The following is a 19,884-nucleotide window of genomic DNA, read 5'->3' on the forward strand; positions in this document are numbered from 1 at the left end:
GCGACACACGAAAACAGGCACAGGGGAAACTATCTATCCTGGCAATACACAGTACGAGATACTCCAACAATATACAGGCACAGGGGAAATATCTACCCTGGCAATACAACGTGCGAGTAGCTCCACCGAGCTACACTACTCTCACAAATAAACAATCACCCACAAGGACAAGGGGGGCAGAGGGAACACTTATACACAGACTAATGAGGGGATAAGAACCAGGTGTGTGTAATTGACAAGACAAGACAAATGGAATGATGATATATGGAGCGGCAGTGGCTAGTAAGCCGGTGACGACGAACGCCGAAGCCTGCCCGAACAAGGAGGGGAGGCAGCCTCGGCGGAAGTCGTGACAGCCTGGCTCCCCAGTGGGTGGGCCTGGCTGCGCGTATGGCTGCTCCCATGCCCAATCATGTGAAATCCATAGATTAGGGCCAAATTAATTTATTTCAATTGACTGATTTCCTTATATGAACTGTAACTCAGTAAAATCGTTGAAATTGTTGCATGTTGCATTTATATTTTTGTTCAGTATACATCAATAAGGGATAATAGCTTTCACCTGGACAATCTATGTCATGGAAAGAGCAGGTGTTCATCATGTTTTGTACACTCAGTGTATATTTTCCAGTCTGCCTCAACAAACAAAATATCAACAGATGTGCTTGTGATGACAATATTTTCACTCACACGGAGGTATGCATTATCCATAGTCTGACGAATTCAGACTGTGGACCCCCTTGTTTGATATTTTCCCAGATATTTTCAAGCCTCTATTTGTATTTATTTGTAGGGCTGTTGGGCCCCACAGAACTAAAAATGTTTAGCCCTCACCACAAGGGTTTGGGCACATCTTGGACACGTTTTTATTTGTTGATCCCAGAATTTCTGAAAATGAAGACAATAATGTGCATCTTTATAATCTGTCAATATGAACACAAAAGGCTAATTGTTTAATATCATACTCATACCATCATGTCATATTATGTGAATCATAATTCCAGAATGAGGTAGTAAGTAGAGGGTTATTTTAGATATTAAATTGTCCACGTCAGGAACAAGAACGATAAACTGATTAAGAAGGCTGATTCAGTTATTGGAGTTAGTTGTTGGCCTGACTCCAGATTCTCTGGAGGTCTTGACAGAGCAGAGAACCAGACAGAAACGGAATATCTGTATAGTATTTCCAATGACCCTAGGAGTACATTTAGCAACTGGCTTGTAATGCCAAAGTGCTCAACAGAAAGATTTAGGCCTATATTTTATTGTATAGTTGCCATATATTCATAGTAAGATATGATTATTAGGCTCCCACTTCTGCCCTACAAAGGCAAAACGCAGCAACTACGCAATTTTTTTACTGCAAAATCTGATTTCAAATTATTTTTCTGTCTAGACAGACAGCAATTTCTGATAATCTATGATATATTCTGATCAACTGGCTTGTTCTTGTGTCAGAAAACCATTACAGCAGATCAAATATGTTTTACCAAATTTGTAGTTACTGCGTTTTGCCTTTGCAGGGCAGTCTTGCCGAAGTCATATAGTGTTATTGGTTGCACTATTGCCAGGTCACATCCCTGTTGCCCCTGTAGACTTGGACAGTAAGCCTTCCCAGTCTAGTTCACTGATTCTGCCACTGATGCTGTCCCAGTGCACAAACTTAGGCTAAAACAGTCATTCTGTGTTTTACCTGATCGTCAATAAAGACAGTGAGTTGTGGGACAATTAATAATCAACACTCTCAGAAAGAAAGAGTTTTATCTGATCTTAAATGGTTCAATCTGGAAACTATTTTTAGAGGGTTCCCCTACAGGCACAAATGGTGCCCCAAAGCACTCTTTTTTTCTGAGTGTACTGTGAATAACATCTCAATACACTGTCAACAAGGTTTCCTTGAGCAACTACTAAGGCTCAAATATTGTATCATTTTTTCTCTCTGATCACTTTAATGGTTGTGCAGACAATACATACCAGTAAATGTTATTTTGGACACATACAGGCCAATAAATAAACTAGCTACACTATCACAGATGTAATTAAAATGCTAAATACAATTGTTACTTATATTATTATTATACATTATATGCAGAGTAATATATGCAGAGTAATTATATTACAAATGACAACACGCTGTCACGACTTCCGCCGAGGCTGCCCCCCCTCCTGGTTCGGGCAGGCTTCGGCGTTCGTCCTCACCGGAGTACTAGCTACTGTCGATCCCATTGTCATCACTCCACTTGTCATGTCTTGTCAATCACACACACCTGGTGCTCATTCCCCTAATTAGTATGTGTATAAGTGTTCCCTCTGTTCCCCTTGTCTTTGTGAGTGATTGTTTGCTGTGAGAGCGTGTAGCGCGGTTGAGCTACTATTCATAGTGTTTATGCCAAGGTGGATGTTTTCCCTTGTTAGTTTCGTTTTGACGCTTGGAGTGTTTGATTCGTTTCCCGAGTGGCGCAGTGGTCTAAGGCACTGCATCGCAGTGCTAGCTGTGCCACTAGAGATCCTGGTTCGAATCCAGGCTCTGTCGTAGCCGGCCACGACCGGGAGACCCATGGGGCGGCGCACAATTGGCCCAGCGTCGTCCAGGGTAGGGGAGGGAATGGCCGGCAGGGATGTAGAGCATGGCGTTTGCAACGCCAGGGTTGTGGGTTCAATTCCCACGGGGGGCCAGTATAAAAAAAAATACAAAAAATAAAAAAAAATAGATAATGTAAGTCGCTCTGGATAAGAGCGTCTGCTAAATGACTAAAATGTAAAATGTAAACGGAATCAACTCTTACCTCCTGCGCCTGACTCCTTCCTTCACACCTCGTCACACACGGTCAATTCCGGTACTACGGAATCATGAGAGATTGAGTTTCAAAGTCCGTCACTCACAGCCCACCACTTCAGTCATGAGTCTGAAATAAATAAATAATTTGCTAAAAAGTATTTCCATGTGCTTACACGATTGATATTATTGATTGTCTTTTTACATAAATGATAACAACAGCGAGTAGATTTTTAAACAACTAGCTAAAAGGTCTACAGCTCCCAGGAACCAACAAGCTAACGTTAATGTTAGCATACAACAACAATGTTGGCCAGAGAGAATAAAGATCACTTCCAGTATACAATATGATAAAGCAATACACATAAAATAATAGTCTAGAATTATGCGGGCCGAAATACAGAAAATACTAGATTATTGGTAATTTCTTATCCAATAATTTACCTCACTTTCACTGTAAAATAGCTAGCTACGTCCAAATAAGCAGTTATGTTTATTTGTACTAGCACAAACTCCACGAGCATTGAGTTAAGGGATTCAGAAGGGGCGTGGCATTGATGGAGTTCGATGCGCCATGAGAAAGCCTCAAAAAGGCCATGCAATGCATGCCACCGGAACCGGAATGCACTTTTTATAGCTTTCATTGGAAAGGTTATCAACACAACTCAGATTGTGGAAAGCAGAAATGCCAGGTTGAAGATTATTGTGGATACAGCTAAAGAGTTATAAGGGGTAACAGATGTTATTGTCGACATTATTTTTGAAATGCTAAATAATCCTAAAGATGGATTGTTTCAGCATGATAGAGGGAAAGTTTGAAGATGTTGGGAGGGTTTGGAAGGGTTTGGGGGATAGGGGACAGTTTGTTAGATGTTAGTAGGGGTTTATATGTTTATTATTATACAACATTTTCTTAATGGGCGGCAGGTAGCTTAGTGGTTAAGAGCGTTGTGCCAGTAACCGAAAGGTCGCTGGTTCTAATCCCCGAACCGACTAGGTGAAAAATCTGTCGATGTGCCCTTGAGCAAGGCACTTAACCCTAATTGCTCCTGTAAGTCGCTCTGGATAAGAGCGTCTGCTAAATGACTAAAATGTAAATGTAAATGTTAATAGTACAGAATTTGGCAAATCATGATCGATCCCACACTCCAGCACAGTAGGTGGCTGCATGCCCCTTAAACGTTTGTTTGTGGACCACCATTATACCGTAGAAGAAGAAGAAGCCGCAGCAGCAGCAGCAGCAGCAGCAGCAGAAGAAGAAGAAGCTCCAAATGTTGTCTATTATATTGACAAGATATTCGACTGACCATTCTAACAATGGAAATACATGTCCTCAAAGATGGAAGGCAGACGGGAGGGGGCGAGATCAAGTGGGACCATTCTAGTCAATGAGAGGGCAGATACGGGTGTGAACAACCGGCCATAGAGATAGATAGAGGACTCATTTTTGTATCTGTGCCATTGTAGCGTCTGTGACTGCCTCAATGGCGCTCTCCATGCTATTTTAAATTTAAAGTAGTCAATTTTCTTCTTCTTCATTGGCTGATTGCTCGCAACTCATAGGAATCTCCACCCAGTTAACTAATTGAAAATGGTGGAAGCCCTCAATGTCAACGTCCATACTAAAATGGTTATATCCATGATGAGTCCTCTATCTATTTTTATGACAACAGGCACAACTCCGGTATAAAGTCGTTTTTCGGTAAGTTGTCGAAATGCCACGTGCGTCCACTTATATCAGTGCATTCAGAACCAACAACCTAACTATTAAGAAACGTACATTCTATCAAATAAGCCTAATGTGCAAATTATCAATTCAATGTTTTTCTGACCAAATTGACACTCTCTCATTGACCTCCAATACAAAAAAATCCTCACTTTGTGGGCTTATGTTCGTCGACCGATTTTGGTCGGAGTGAAACCTCTCGCTTCACCTCTTCCTCTTGGTAGCTCCGATGTTACGGATGTGTAGGGCTTGAGTGACGTGGTACGCATGTCTTCTGCAGTGCGCGCACGGCCTGTCAATGCAGAGAGCGTAGTGAATTCGGTGAGGTCATGTTTTGTAGCTTGACAACATAATAGCGATAATTGTATTATCCTTATAAATAAACTGAATTCATCGTCAAGGACGCGGACTATTGTGGAGAATCGAGAAGTGATCATTCTGTATTTTGTTGACGGAGGTAAGCGCTTACGGTTCCGCGCCGCTGTCCATAGCATTGTTTAGCTGTGGGGGAGGGTCGTTTGCGCCGCGCCGCACGCAACTACAGATGCGGGTTGTTGTCAATATATTATAATGGTGCAATGTATTCTATCCTATTCAGCTAATAGCCTACTTGTCCATGATTCAATGTAACAGTAAAGGCTACCACGATATATTCGATTGTTGGATTGGCATAGAATAGTGCTCAAAATAGGCTTTTCCGTATGTGTAGGCTAATAACTCATCGCATAGGCTACATACAGGCTGTAATAACCAGGCTATTACCAAAATGCCTGCTTGGGAATTATAGACTTACTTGCTACATTTTAGCGAGGTTGGTTATCGTCATATTATCATCATATTGTCAAGGCGCTAGTGTTTTTTTTTTTTTACCTGGCAGCCACAGCCACCGTAAGGGGCGTATAGCGGTAAAGGGTCGGCTGGCCAAGGTTATTATGACGGTATTAACACACTGGGGCTTGTCAGGGCCATTTATAGCAATTGATCACTATTGGTTTTAAACAATCTGAATGGTCAACACCTGAATGGTCAATGTATAGCCTAAGCCCTAGAATCTTCCCTCTGCCATTCTTGAAGTTTTGGCAACACCATAGTCTACGACATTGTTCATTGAGTGTACAATCAATTAGGTGAGAAAGACAGCTATGCCTGGGATATAATTAGGGTACAATAACCGTTGGATAGTATAGGCCTAGTATTTACATATAGCCTGGTGCCAAAATAGGCCTATAGCATTTTATGATCTATTCCACATATAATATTAAAATGTCAATAAAAAATGTAAGACTTAGGCCTATATAGGCAATGCCACATGTAAACAATGTATTATTCTATATTATATACAGAAGGAATGTTCTATTTAGGAATTAAATCAGATGCTTTCTGTGTATGTTCCAGTGTTATTCATTGCTCAGTTATACTGTATTAATAGTTTGAGATGAGATTAATGATGATGGATGTTTTGACAGATGTAGGCTATAGTCAGTTCCTATGGGTGGGGTTCAGGATTGACTGCCAGTGTTGAGGGGCTGTTTATCATGTTCATTATGAACACAGTTCATCAGTAATGACACTGGAGTGGATGCTGAAGTGGAGGGTCGCTTACTGTAATTCCAGGGCTGTAGATACTGCAGTTATAGCCAATATTCATCCTTTTGTCTCATACTGATTACTCACAATAAACAGTCACTGTAACACATTAGCAGGTATTACTGTTTACTGGTGACTGCAACTTACAGTAACTGACAACACCCAAGAGCTAAGTAGCACTAGCTCCATTGTTATAGCATAATGTTGGCTACACAAGGTTACGCTTAATTCATTAACCATAGTGTGTTTGTAAATCATTATACAGCAATTGTTCATTTATTCATTCGGGCTTACACTAAATATGCATGTTAGTAACTGTATATGACCCATGCAGGTATACAACCTACAGCTAAAAACAGTACAGCTAAGCACCACACTCCATCCACCCAGCTGATCCGTCTGATGATTGATATTTTTTTACATTTTAGCAGACGCTCTTGTCCAGAGCGACTTATAGTTAGTGAGTGCATACATTTCTTTTCATTTTATTTTTTTCATACTGGCCCCCCGTGGGAATCGAACCCACAACCCTGGTGTTGCAAGCGCCATGCTCTACCAACTGAGCTACACGGAATGGTGTGATTATAATGTGACACTGTGCAGGGGATTTGTGTGTGTTTGTGTGTGTGTGTGTGTGTGTGTGTGTGTGTGTGTGTATGTGTGTGTGTGTGTGTATAGTTTATTCGGTTCCCCATTAGCTTTTGCCAAATCAGCAGCGATTCTTCCTGGGGTCCAGAAAAAACACAAAACATGACAAGTAACAAAACACTGATACACCTGATAGACAAGGACAGTCACACAAATGTAAAATACAATGATATACAAACAATACAAAAAAATTAATAATAATAATAGTACAAACAATACAACAAAAAAATAATGTCTGTGTGTGCATTTTTTTAAAGGTAATTTTGCTGTTTGCTTGAGTAATTGGAGATGGAAGGGAGTTCCATGCGATTATGGCTCTGTATAATACTGTGCGTTGCCGTGAATTCATTTTGGACTTGGGGACTGTGAAGAGACCCCTGGTGGTATATCTTGTGGGGTATGTATGAGTATGTCTTTTGGGGTATGTATGAGTGTCTGAGATTAATGTTATTTGATTATGCAGACAATCTGACATTTTCATTACAGTAATACTTCTCATGAAAACTAGAAGAGAAGCACACAGTTAGTCTCTCATCAACCCTCAACCAGGAAATACTGGCATGCATGTTGTTGATGTTAGTTCTGTATGTGCAGTTAAGGGCCTGCTGCTCTGTTTTGAGCCAGCTGCAGCTTTACTAGGTATTTTTTTGCTGCGCTTGACCATATTACAGGACAGTAATCAAGATGGGACAATACCAGAGCCTGAACAACTAGTACAGTTGATTTTTGTGTAAAAAATGCAGAACATATTTTTATAACAGACATACAGTGAGGGAAAAAAGTATTTGATCCTCTGCTGATTTTGTACGTTTGCCCACTAACAAAGAAATGATCAGTCTATAATTTTAATGGTAGGTTTATTTGAACAGTGAGAGACAGAATAACAACAACAAAATCAAGAAAAACGCACATCAAAAATGTTATAAATTGATTTGCATTTTAATGAGGGAAATAAGTATTTGACCCCTCTGCAAAACATGACTTAGTACTTGGTGGCAAAACCCTTGTTGGCAATCACAGAGGTCAGACGTTTCTTGTAGTTGGCCACCAGCTTTGCACACACCTCAGGAAGGATTTTGTCCCATTCCTCTTTGCAGATATTCTCCAAGTCATTAAGGTATGAGGCTGACGTTTGGCAACTCAAACATTCAGCTCCCTCCACAGATTTTCTATGGGATTAAGGTCTGGAGACTGGCTAGGCCACTCCAGGACCTTCATGTGCTTCTTCTTGAATCACTCCTTTGTTGCCTTGGCCGTGTGTTTTGGGTCATTGTCATGCTGGAATACCCATCCACTACCCATTTTCAATGCCCTGGCTGAGGGAAGGAGGTTCTCACCCAAGATTTGACGGTACATGGCCCCGTCCATCGTCCCTTTGATGCAGTGAAGTTGTCCTGTCCCCTTAGCAGAAAAACACCCCCAAAGCATAATGTTTCCACCTCCATGTTTGATGGTGGGGATGGTGTTCTTGGGGTCATAGGCAGCATTCCTCCTCCTCCAAACACGGCGAGTTGAGTTGATGCCAAAGAGCTCCATTTTGGTCTCATCTGACCACAACACTTTCACCCAGTTCTCCTCTGAATCATTCAGATGTTCATTGGCAAACTTCAGACGGGCATGTATATGTGCTTTCTTGAGCAGGGGGACCTTGCGGGCGCTGCAGGATATCAGTCCTTCACGGCGTAGTGTGTTACCAATTGTTTTCTTGGTGACTATGGTCCCAGCTGCCTTGAGATCATTGACAAGATCCTCCCGTGTATTTCTGGGCTGATTCCTCACCGTTCTCATGATCATTGCAACTCCACGAGGTGAGATCTTGCATGGAGCCCCAGGCCGAGGGAGATTGACAGTTATTTTGTGTTTCTTCCATTTGCGAATAATCGCACCAACTGTTGTCACCTTCTCACCAAGCTGCTTGGCGATGGTCTTGTAGCCCATTCCAGCCTTGTGTAGGTCTACAATCTTGTCCCTGACATCCTTGGAGAGCTCTCTGGTCTTGGCCATGGTGGAGAGTTTGGATTCTGATTGATTGCTTCTGTGGACAGGTGTCTTTTATACAGGTAACAAGCTGAAATTAGGAGCACTCCCTTTAAGAGTGTGCTCCTAATCTCAGCTCGTTACCTGTATAAAAGACACCTGGGAGCCAGAAATCTTTCTGATTGAGAGGGGGTCAAATACCTATTTCCCTCATTAAAATGCAAATCAATTTATAACATTTTTGACATGCGTTTTTCTGGATTTTTTTGTTGTTATTCTGTCTCTCACTGTTCAAATAAACCTACCATTACAATTATAGACTGATCATTTCTTTGTCAGTGGGCAAACGTACAAAATCAGCAGGGGATCAAATACTTTTTTCCCTCACTGTACCCCTCCCCACCTTCACAACAACTTTGTCATCCAATGTTATACCTAGGAGTTTAGCTTCCTCAACTTGCTCAAGGGTCACACCCTTTATACACAACTCCAGCTGAGGTTTAGGTCTTAGAGAATTTTTTTTACCAAATACCATGCTTTTAGTTTTAGATGTATTTAAGACCAATGGGTGGGTGGGTGTGAATCTCTGAGTGTGCGTGTGTTTACTTTGACTTTGATGTCTCTTATGCACAAGTGTGACATTAGCGACACAGACAGGATGTAAGAGGAAACCACATGGGCTGAATCATATTTAGCCCTTATAATGATGGACTAATCACAATGCATGTTTCTGTCCTCCCTTCCTTGGGGAAATCACCGTTTTGACATGATAAGATAGGTGAAAGCTAGTGGAACCCTTAATGGCTGTTACCTTCAATGGTAAAGAAGGATGTATTTCAAAATGGATGGTAATCACTGATTTGACATGATACGATAGGTGAAAGATATATAGTGGACCCTGCTGTTACCTATCCAATGGTAACGAAGGACATATTTTCAATGTAGTCAAATCAGGCCAATGTCTCTGGGATGTAGTCCAGTCCAGACTGGGTTTAAGACAGGAATGAATACTTAGATCAGAGACAGGATAGAAGAGAGGGGGAAATGAGAGAAAGAAAATACAATAAGCGAGAAGGAGAGAGAGAGAAAATATACAGCATATATCTCTCTAATTACTCAAGGAGAGAGAAAGAAGAGAAGATTGCATGTCACATGTCTGACATCTCGTAACATTTTCCACAGAAATCACCACAGGGTGAAGATCGTAAACACCCATTGGGAGGTCAATATCAGTATGACCTCATCCAATTGGACCCTGAGCCCTGAAGAAGATATTCTTAGGCTGATGGTTCATATACTAATGTGGTGAGAGATGTAGACCACCTACACTCTAAGAAAAAAAGGGTTTCAAAAGGGGTATTTGGCTGTCCTTATAGGAGAACCCTTTTTGGTTTCAGGTAGAAATAACCCTTTTGGGTTCCAGGTAGAACCAAAAGGTTTGTACCTGGAACCAAAAAAGGTTATTCAAAGGGTTCTCCTATGGGACAGCCGAAGAACCCTTTTACGTTCTAGATAGCACTTTTTTTTTCTGAGTGTATGGTTCACACTCAGTCCAGTAGCTTCTGATGATATTATATTCTCCCACCTCATGTTTGTAGAGTTAAAGGGACATTACACTCAAAATTAACATTTTGTCAGGTGTTTCAGACCACAAAAGTAGTCAAGATGAATCCACATCCCATGCCATCCAGTTAGATCTAGCTACAGTGCCTAGTACGTTTTCACACCCACAGGTGTCACATTTTGCTGCCTTATTATACTTAAATATAAAAAGGGATTAAATTCGATTTTTTTCTACTGATTTACACAACCTACTCCACATTTTCAAAGTGAAATAAAAATTTGAGATTTTCTAAAATAAATTCAAATATTAAAATTATAAATAAAACTGTTAGGTATTCAAAAGACTGAGGCAGGATTTCCTCTAAGTTTTTACCTGAGCTTGGCCCCTTTCATATTTATTTTGGGCCTGACAAAACTTCCCAGTCCCTGCCTGTGACAGGCATACCTGTAACATGATGCTGCCACCACAATTCTTGAAAATATAGAGGATTTCACTCCGTGATGTGTTAGATTTGGCCCAAACTTAAGTTGTTCATTTAGGCCAAAAAGTTAAATATTTTGCCATGCTGTCTTGAGGTATAACTAAAGCGCCATGTTTCAAACAGGAGTGATGATTTGGAATTGATTTCTTTAGCTTCTTTTCTTTCTGTCAAACAGGCCAGTAATGTGGAGTTAATGCAATGCTGTTGGTCCATGCAGTTTTCTCTCCACTCAGCCAATGAACTCTGTGGCTGTTTTAAAATCATCTTTGGCCTCATAGTGATATCCCTGAGCAGTTTCCATTCTCTCCTACAGCTCAGTTAGGAAGGATGGCCAGATCCTCACAGTGCCAGGGTGATACGATACACCAACTACAGATTATTTACCCTATTTGACCATACTTAAAGGGATATTCAGTGTCTTGGAATTATTTCGTAACCTCCCCTGATATGTGCCTGTCTAAAAATGTATCACCTGACATGTTTTTAAAACTAATTGGTGGCTCTGAGATTGAGTCATTGTTTGAATATCACTATCTAACAGAGGGACCATACAAAGACAGGGTAAACTATTCTTAAATCATGAGAACCACTACTTATGCGAACAGGTGGACACCATTCAATAAATGTTGTGCATTAATTTGAAAATATTTGCTCTTCACACACAGACTTACGCATTCACAATATATTAGTTTTTTATGTTTTATTAATTTCAGCAAATGTCTAAAAAATGTCTTACACTTTGAAAATGTGGAGTAGTTTATGTAGATCTGTAAGGAAAATTAAATGTAAGGCAGCAATATATAATGTATATACCTCAACCAACAAATGAATGGTAAAGATTAGCACCGCAGATCTGTAAATTGCATTGTGCTTATCTTCTCTATTCATTTTGGATTGTGGCATATACACTGTAGGTCCTTCTACAAAACAGATTGCCTGGGATGTGGACTTATCTGAAGAGAAGATCGCTTTTGAGGTTTGAAAACGTCTGATCATCTGATTTTGGAGTGTAATGACTCTTTAGCAATAATTTTGATAGGACTGAGTGATCTGAGTGGGGAGGGGAAAACTGAAAACTATCTGTTATTGGCAAAGAGGTTTGGAACTATCTTATTGGTCTATTAACTAATTTACCGCCTGTTGATGTCACCAGCAGGGTTGGGTAGGTTACTTTCTAAATGTAATCCATTACAGTTACCTGTCCAACTTTTTTATCAGTAACGTAACTTTTGGATTACCCAAACTCAGTTACTTTTAGATTACTTTCCCATTAGAAGAATACAAAAATGAATATTACCAATTGAACGACATCTATTGCAGGATAAATCAATGTTAGATTTGACATAACTGGCCATAAATGGATGTTGCATTTTACTTGGGTTGGTTATGTAGGCTTCTTCTAACCCATTGCCTTCTACTTTAATACAGAGAATAATATGATTAGGCTATATCTTTACCTATCTTTACAAAATCAAAGTCTGTCAGATTTCCAGTCAGGTCATTCCAATTAATTTAATACCCCTTTATCTTCAAGAATAGGACTTGGAAATATGGAAATATAGATAAGGACCAAACATCCTTTCTGAATTTAAAAGTAATCCTACAAGTAATCATCTATTTTTTTCAGAAATATCTCCAATGTGATTACCATATTTTTGCTGGAAAAGTAACTGGTAAAGTAACTGATTACAGTTAGTTTTTTGTCATCACTTACATGTAACAGGAAAATCAAGTTTTTGACTGCACTGGGCCTTTAAACAGGAAAACGGTAGCATTGGATAGGGTTAATAAGAGGAATAGGTTAAAGCTGGAATCCTTAATTGGTGAAACTGGCAAGTATGTTTGGGATATTACAACAACAAAGAAGTTACTGCAAACAACAAACACTGTTTTCTTTCTCTCTGACATCATAACATGTGCGATAGGACTGCCGAAAGCTCCTCCCCTTCGTTCTAGTCAACAAAACAAAAACAATAACAAAGGCGCTGGGGCGAACAGTAGCGCTCTTTCCCCTAATGCAGATTTGATATTTAAAGCTAAAAACATGCACTTCAGAACAGACTGTAGCTACCTGTGTTCTGTATCCTAAATTATTTTTATTCTATCGCTCTTTCTCTTTCTGTGTGTTGTGTGTGTGCATGCGTGTGTACATTTGTGTGTGTGTGTGTGTGCGTGTGTGTGTGCGTGCATGTGGGTCCATAGTCCAGAGAGCATAGTTTGGATGCCCACAAAGCAGCTCCTCAAGGTTTCATCATGAATAGAAACAAGCGAGGAGGAGAAAGGGAGCTCTACAGTTTAGATGTCGGAGATTCCACCTTCACAGTTCTGAAACGCTACCAGAATCTAAGGCCCATCGGCTCAGGAGCACAGGGAATCGTCTGGTAAGTGTAATCACTATGCAATTACTAGTTACTGAGAAGAAAAAACAATGTGCTGGTTAAAGAAAAACTGTAAGACCATGGAGACTTGGTACAAGGTACTTTTTGAAAAGGGTAGTCTATGACTAGCAGAAGAAACAAAGGGAAGGTCACCACTTAGTAAACGAAAATTGTTGGATTGGCATAGTCATTTTTGTGTATATATTTTTGTTGTTTATGCTATCTTTGACATTTATGTTGCTATTTTTATTATTCATAAATAATTTACTTTAGGTTCACACCCTTGTTTCATTTGTTATTTTGTTTATGTGACATGTTTTCTTATTGGTTATTGTGCCACCCAAAGGTGATTTATAGAGCCCTCATGTGGGCACTCAAACCTTTACGCCCTGATGAAGGCTGACAAGGCCAAAATGCGTTGGGGTTTGTTCTTCATGTTTTTAACGATATACAGTACCAGTCAAAAGTTTGGACACACCTACTCATTCAAGGGTTGTTCTTTATTTTTACTATTTTCTACATTGTAGAATAATAGTGAAGACATTAAAACTATGAAATAACACATATGGAATCATGTAGTAACCAAAAAAGTGTTAAACAAATCAAAATATATTTATATTTTAGATTCTTGAAATAGCCACCCTTTGCCTTGATGACAGCTTTGCACACTCTTGGCATTCTCTCAACCAGCTTCACCTGGAATGCTTTTCCAACAGTCTTGAAGGATTTCCCACATATGCTGAGCACTTGTTGGCTGCTTGTCCTTCACTCTGCGGTCCGACTCATCCCAAACCATCTCAATTTGGTTGGGGGATTGTGGAGGCCAGGTCATCTGATGCAGCACTCCATCACTCTCCTTCTTGGTAAAATAGCCCTTACACAGCCTGGAGGTGTGTTGGGTCATTGTCCTGTTGAAAAATAAATTATAGTCACACTAAGCCCAAACCAGATGGGATGGCGTATCGCTGCAGAATGCTGTGGAAGCCATGCTGGTTAAGTGTGCCTTGAATTCTAAATAAACCACAGACAGTGTCACCAGCAAAGCACCCCCACACCATAACACCTCCTCCATGCTTTACGGTGGGAACTACACATGCGGAGATCATCCGTTCACCCACACCGCGTCTCACAAAGATGCAGCGGTTGGAACCAAAAATCTCCAATTTGGACTCCAGACCAAAGGACACATTTCCACCGGTCTAATGTCCATTGCTCTTGTTTCTTGGCCCAAGCAAGTATCTTCTTCTTATTGGTGTCCTTTAGTTACTTGAACTCTGTGAAGCATTTATTTGGGCTGCAATTTCTGAGGCTGGTAACTTTAATGAACTTATCCTCTGCAGCAGAGGGGTGAGCCTCGAGGCTCCGGGTGGTGTTGGAAACGACGTCGGTCTCTCAACATCTCATCAAGACGAATGGACGTGGTGATGACGGTATCAAGGTCCATCTCGTCGTCCCAATATTGCCAGTTCCGTCGTGATGTCCTCCCATAAGCCTCTCCTGAAGGCCGTGCGCAGAGCACGCTCATTCCAGCCGGAAGACGCAGCCACCGTGCGAAAGCGCCAGATACTGTGAGACCTGTAGCAGGAAGCCTATACATTTAGTTGTTTTCTCGTCATAGCGCTCCGGCAGGGCGAGGGGTCCCTCAGACGTTGGTGATAGCACGGGAGGAGGTGGACTGGGTGCACTCGCCGCTCCCTGAGGTGGAACCGGAGCGATGGTCAGTTTATGCAGCATTTGGAGCACTTCCTGCATGGCGGCGTTCAGCTGGGCAATCTGCTGCTGGTGCTGGTCGAGGATTTGGGAAACTCCAGGAGGATTACCTGCTGCATCCATCTTCGTGATTGGTGTGTGATTTTGTGACGAGTACTGAGGATACGAAGAAGCAGGACGCAGATGCAGGAATCAACAATGTAAATGCTTACTTAACATTGAGCAAGAGAACAACAAAGAGCGAGTACACGACATGACACTAACAATCACACACAACACAACACTGAACAGTCCAGGGCTATATAGGGGTGGTGATGAGATGATGAGGTGCAGGTGCGTTGGGTTTCCATTCCGGTGTTGCCGAGGTGGTGCGCTCAGACCGGTGGCTCAGTAAACCGGCAAATCAGAGCGCCGGAGGGGAGCAACGGGAAGAGACGTCAGTTTCATCATAGTGCTTGATGGTTTTTGCGACTGCACTTGAAGAAACTTTCAAAGTTCTTGACATTTTCCGTATTGACTGACCTTCATGTCTTAAAGTAATGATGGACTGTCGTTTCTCTTTGCTTATTTGAGCTGTTCTTGCCATAATATGGACTTGGTCTTTTACCAAATAGGGCTATCTTCTGTATACCTTGTCACAACACAACTGATTGGTTCAAATGCATTAAGAAGGAAAGAAATTCCACAAATTAACTTTTAAGAAGGCACCCCTGTTAATTGAAATGCATTCCAGGTGACTACCTCATGAAGCTGGTTGAGAGAATGCCAAGAGTGTGCAAAGCTGTCATCAAGGCAAAGGGTGGCTATTTGAAGAATCTCAAATCTCAAATATATTTGGATTTAACCCTTTTTTGGTTACTACATGATTCCATATGTGTTATTTCATAGTTTTGATGTCTTCACTATTATTCTATAATGTAGAAAATAGTAAAAATAAAGAAAAACCCTTGAATGAGTAGGTGTGTCCAAACATTTGACTGGTACTGTATATATAAATGATATATTTATTTTGTATTTTACCCACTTTTTCTCCCCAATTTCGTGATCCAATTACGATCTTGTTTCATCGCTGCAACTCCCCAACAGGCTCGGGAGAGGCAAAGGTCAAGTCATGCGTCCTCAGAAACATGACCCGCCAAACCGCGCTCCTTAACACCTGCCCGCCTAACCCGGAAGCCAGCCTCACCAATGTGTCAGAGGAAACACTGTTCAACTGACGACCAGCCTGCAGGCGCCCGGCCCAACACAAGGTGTCGCTAGACTGCGATGAGCCAAGTAAAGCCCTCCCAGCCAAACCCTCCCCTAACCCGGACGACGCTGGGCCAATTGTGCGCTGCCCTATGGGACTCCCGGTCACGGCCGGTTGTGACACAGCCCGGGATCGAACCCGGGTCTGTAGTGACGCCTCAAGCACTGCGATGCAGTATCTTAGACCGCTGCGTCACTCGGGAGGCCGTTTTTTTACTATTTCTAATAAAATGCCCCAGAAAATAAATGCCCAGAAAATAAGTTCATCCTTCCGTTTGCCTTGATGGGGAAAAGTAAGCCCCACAATAAATGTTTCTACATTTTTCATTTACTAAGTGGTGGCCCTCATATTTTCTGCCTGTCATATACTAGTTACTTACTGTTTTAACAGCGGGTTGTACTAGGTAATTACCAGTAAACAACGGGATACAAAATAAAGTGTTGCCATGTATTGTTTTTAAATCCTTTTTGCTAGAGTTTTTCAGCTTTTTTTTGTTGCCCCATGAAATACTTTAATTTGAGATTCAATTAGTTTCCAAGGTAACATAAAATGTAAAGCTACATACCAAAGTACCCCAGTTTGAATTTGTCATAATACTGTGGTGCTTAATCAATGGAGGTTGATGCCAAAGCTGGTCCATCAATGGCACAATGGACCATGGAATGTTTCAAGGTCACATGCTGTAAAAGATCCAATGAAATAAACACAAATCAGACATCCATTTAAATTCCTATTTCCTACAGTCTGTATCACCCTATTGTTACGGATGTGTTAATGTATGTCATGCTCTTGGTCTTGCTTTTTCAGTTCAGCATATGACCACAACCTCGAGAGAAATGTGGCGATTAAGAAGTTAAGTCGGCCGTTCCAGAACCAGACGCATGCCAAGAGAGCGTACAGAGAACTGGTGTTAATGAAATGTGTCAATCACAAAAATGTAAGTCTGCCTACCATCACTGGTCAGTTACTTCTTCTTGCTGTTTTATTATATTCTAGATATGACTCTATGACAGTTATCCTCTATTTTGTGTATGAATGGCCTGGCTGGACATAGAGAGGAAAGGAACAGTAAGAATATTATTTTATGAATGCATAATGGTACTTCAGAAGGAACAGTAAACAGGCATTTGCTTTGGTAGCCCATATAGTGAATATACACACAGCTAAAATGCAGATTAATTCAACCAGCTTCCAGGACTGCAGTTACCCGTTTTGATATTTTGTATTGTTATATTGCATAATACATTTGAAAATGACTTGATTACAAACATGTGTTATGATGAAGGACTGTTTTCCTTATATTGAGGAAACTAATCTAGCAAGCATCCTGTTTGACTCGTGTGTTCATGTTGTTACCTTTACAGATCATTGGCCTATTAAACGTATTCAGCCCACAAAAATCATTAGAAGAATTTGCAGATGTGTAAGTACATTATTAGAAAAGTCTGAGCCTTTTGGGTAAAACACTGGGGTAAATCCTCAGTGGAAATGCTCCTTAAAAATGTATGCACTCACTAACTGTAAGTCGCTCTGGATAAGAGCGTCTGCTAAATGACTAAAATGTAAAATGTATAATAACATGATAAACCTTTGACATTGTAAAATGATTACATGCTGTTAGGAATTAAGACATAGGAGGATCATAGGATGATCTTTGAATTGGCCCTGTCTGTCATCAATGAAAGAATTACTCAGCTATTACCAGAATAACTGTCTGAAATCTCTCTGCATACTGTATCTCTCTCTGTTTAAGCCTTCCAGCTGGCTCCACAGATGCGGGTGTGTGCGCCTGCTCGGTTTGTGTGTGTGTCTGCGCCTGTGTGTGTCTGTGCTTGTGTGTGTGTGTGTGTACACTTATGTGTACACGCAAGCATGTGTGTATTCTCATTTCTCTTCCTATCTGTGTAGATACATTGTGATGGAGCTGATGGATGCCAACCTGTGTCAGGTGATTCAGATGGAGTTGGACCATGAGAGGTTGTCCTACCTGCTCTACCAGATGCTGTGTGGCATCAAACACCTCCACGCTGCCGGCATCATACACAGGGTACGGCTCATACTGGCTCATACACACTAACGCTAAGCTAACAGGTAGACACTGGGTATGGCTCATAAATGCTAACTCTAAGCTAATAGGTAGACACAGGATATGGTTCACACCTGCTAACACTAAGCTATCAGGTAGACACAGGGTATGGTTCACACCCGCTAACACTAAGCTAACAGGTAGACACAGGGTATGGTTCACACCCGCTAACACTAAGGTAACAGGTAGACACAGGGTATGGCTCATGCATGCTAACTCTAAGCTAATAGGTAGACACAGGATATGGTTCACACCCGCTAACACTAAGCTAACAGGTAGACACAGGGTATGGTTCACACCCGCTAACACTAAGTCAACAGGTAGACACAGGGTATGGCTCATACATGCTAACTCTAAGTGAATAGATAGACACAGGATATGGTTCATACCCGCTAACACTAAGCTAATAGGTAGACACAGCTAACACTAAGCTAACAGGTAGACACAGGGTATGGCTCATACTGGGTAACACTAAGCTAATAATGTAGCAAAGCTCTTCATTATATAATTTCTGGGGCATTGTTGTATTTCCAAATAAAATACTGTAAGCTAAAAGCCCAGATTTACAGTAACCCATGTCAGAGCTTTGATGAGAGCAGGAGGAACCTGCTAATGATCTAAACACTCATTTAGCTTTAATGACTGGGATTGCGTCCAAAATGGCACCCTATTCCTGGCTCTGGTCAAATAAGTGCAATGTATAGGGAGTGATAGAGTGCCATTTGGGATACATGCTTGGCCCAATGGAGCATGTAAAGTTTAGACAAGGATGGGAAAAACCAAATAACCACCGAGATCATTCTGAGATTAATCTAGATTCTAGAATAATGTAACTGCTTTGCATGTCATACGACCAGGCCGTTAGCGTACATGCAAATCTGTGAAAGATGACTCACTACTCAGTAACTGTAGTTAAAATGGAGTGACTCATTACTGTTGTTAAGATGGTGATGAATATGGATGATGCCCTGTTTTATAATATTATGATGACGACATTCCTATACCCCTACATAGCTTCACTGATGTCCCCCATCTGCCTCTCTCATTGTTTGGGGAGCATGTTGTTCCCTTACTATAATATCTAAAACAAACTGCCAAGACGGCCAATAATGCTCTCTGATGGGATTGTCTGCCATAATCTTTTAGTAAAAAATGCTCTGGAACACACTGCGCAGGCTACAGACAATATTCGCTGTGTCTGGGCCTTAAAATATGCTGCTGCTATTGATGATGATGATGATGATGACAATGATGATGTTCTCTCCTTGTCCCTCCTCTAGGATCTAAAGCCCAGTAACATCGTGGTGAAGTCAGACTGTACGTTGAAGATCTTGGACTTTGGCTTGGCTCGGACGGCGGCTACAGGTCTGCTGATGACCCCCTACGTAGTGACCAGATACTACAGAGCACCTGAGGTCATACTGGGGATGGGCTACCAGGCCAACGGTCAGTACCTGTCAATCAAGAAAGGCCTGTTGGAAACAGCAGATTTGTTGGTAAACTTTCCAAATGTCGACAAAACAAAATATGCTAGACAAGGTGGGATCTTTTTGTGTCTGTAAAATCAATTATGCGAGAAGTGGAGGTGGAAATGCCTTCATGCACAAATATATATGGAAACCCATTTAACTTTAAGTCAATTTGATGGAAACACATCTCTGGTAGGAAAATACGCATATTGTTTTTATGCAGATTTTTTTAT

General features: G+C 41.1%; 1 protein-coding gene across 4 annotated transcripts in view; it reads left to right on the forward strand.

The window, feature by feature from the left end:
• Nucleotides 1-4,793: 4,793 nt before the first annotated feature.
• Nucleotides 4,794-19,884, forward strand: part of LOC311098931 (mitogen-activated protein kinase 8-like) — a 29,346-nt gene continuing 14,255 nt past the window's right edge. For 2 of the 4 annotated variants that reach the window (XM_084139484.1, XM_084139481.1), the window contains exons 1-6: nt 4,797-4,959; nt 12,962-13,140; nt 16,904-17,033; nt 17,461-17,519; nt 18,005-18,143; nt 19,463-19,628. In XM_084139484.1, the coding sequence (XP_083995610.1) occupies nt 13,013-13,140; nt 16,904-17,033; nt 17,461-17,519; nt 18,005-18,143; nt 19,463-19,628 (622 nt within the window). In that variant the 5' untranslated portion in view covers nt 4,797-4,959; nt 12,962-13,012. Of the gene's footprint in view, nt 4,960-6,994; nt 7,135-12,961; nt 13,141-16,903; nt 17,034-17,460; nt 17,520-18,004; nt 18,144-19,462; nt 19,629-19,884 lie in introns of all 4 variants that reach the window. The other 2 variants (XM_084139482.1, XM_084139483.1) reach the window with 2 other exon arrangements.

The sequence above is a fragment of the Coregonus lavaretus genome, assembly GCF_964263955.1.
Source record: "Coregonus lavaretus genome assembly, chromosome: 1".
Lineage (NCBI taxonomy): Eukaryota > Metazoa > Chordata > Actinopteri > Salmoniformes > Salmonidae > Coregonus > Coregonus lavaretus.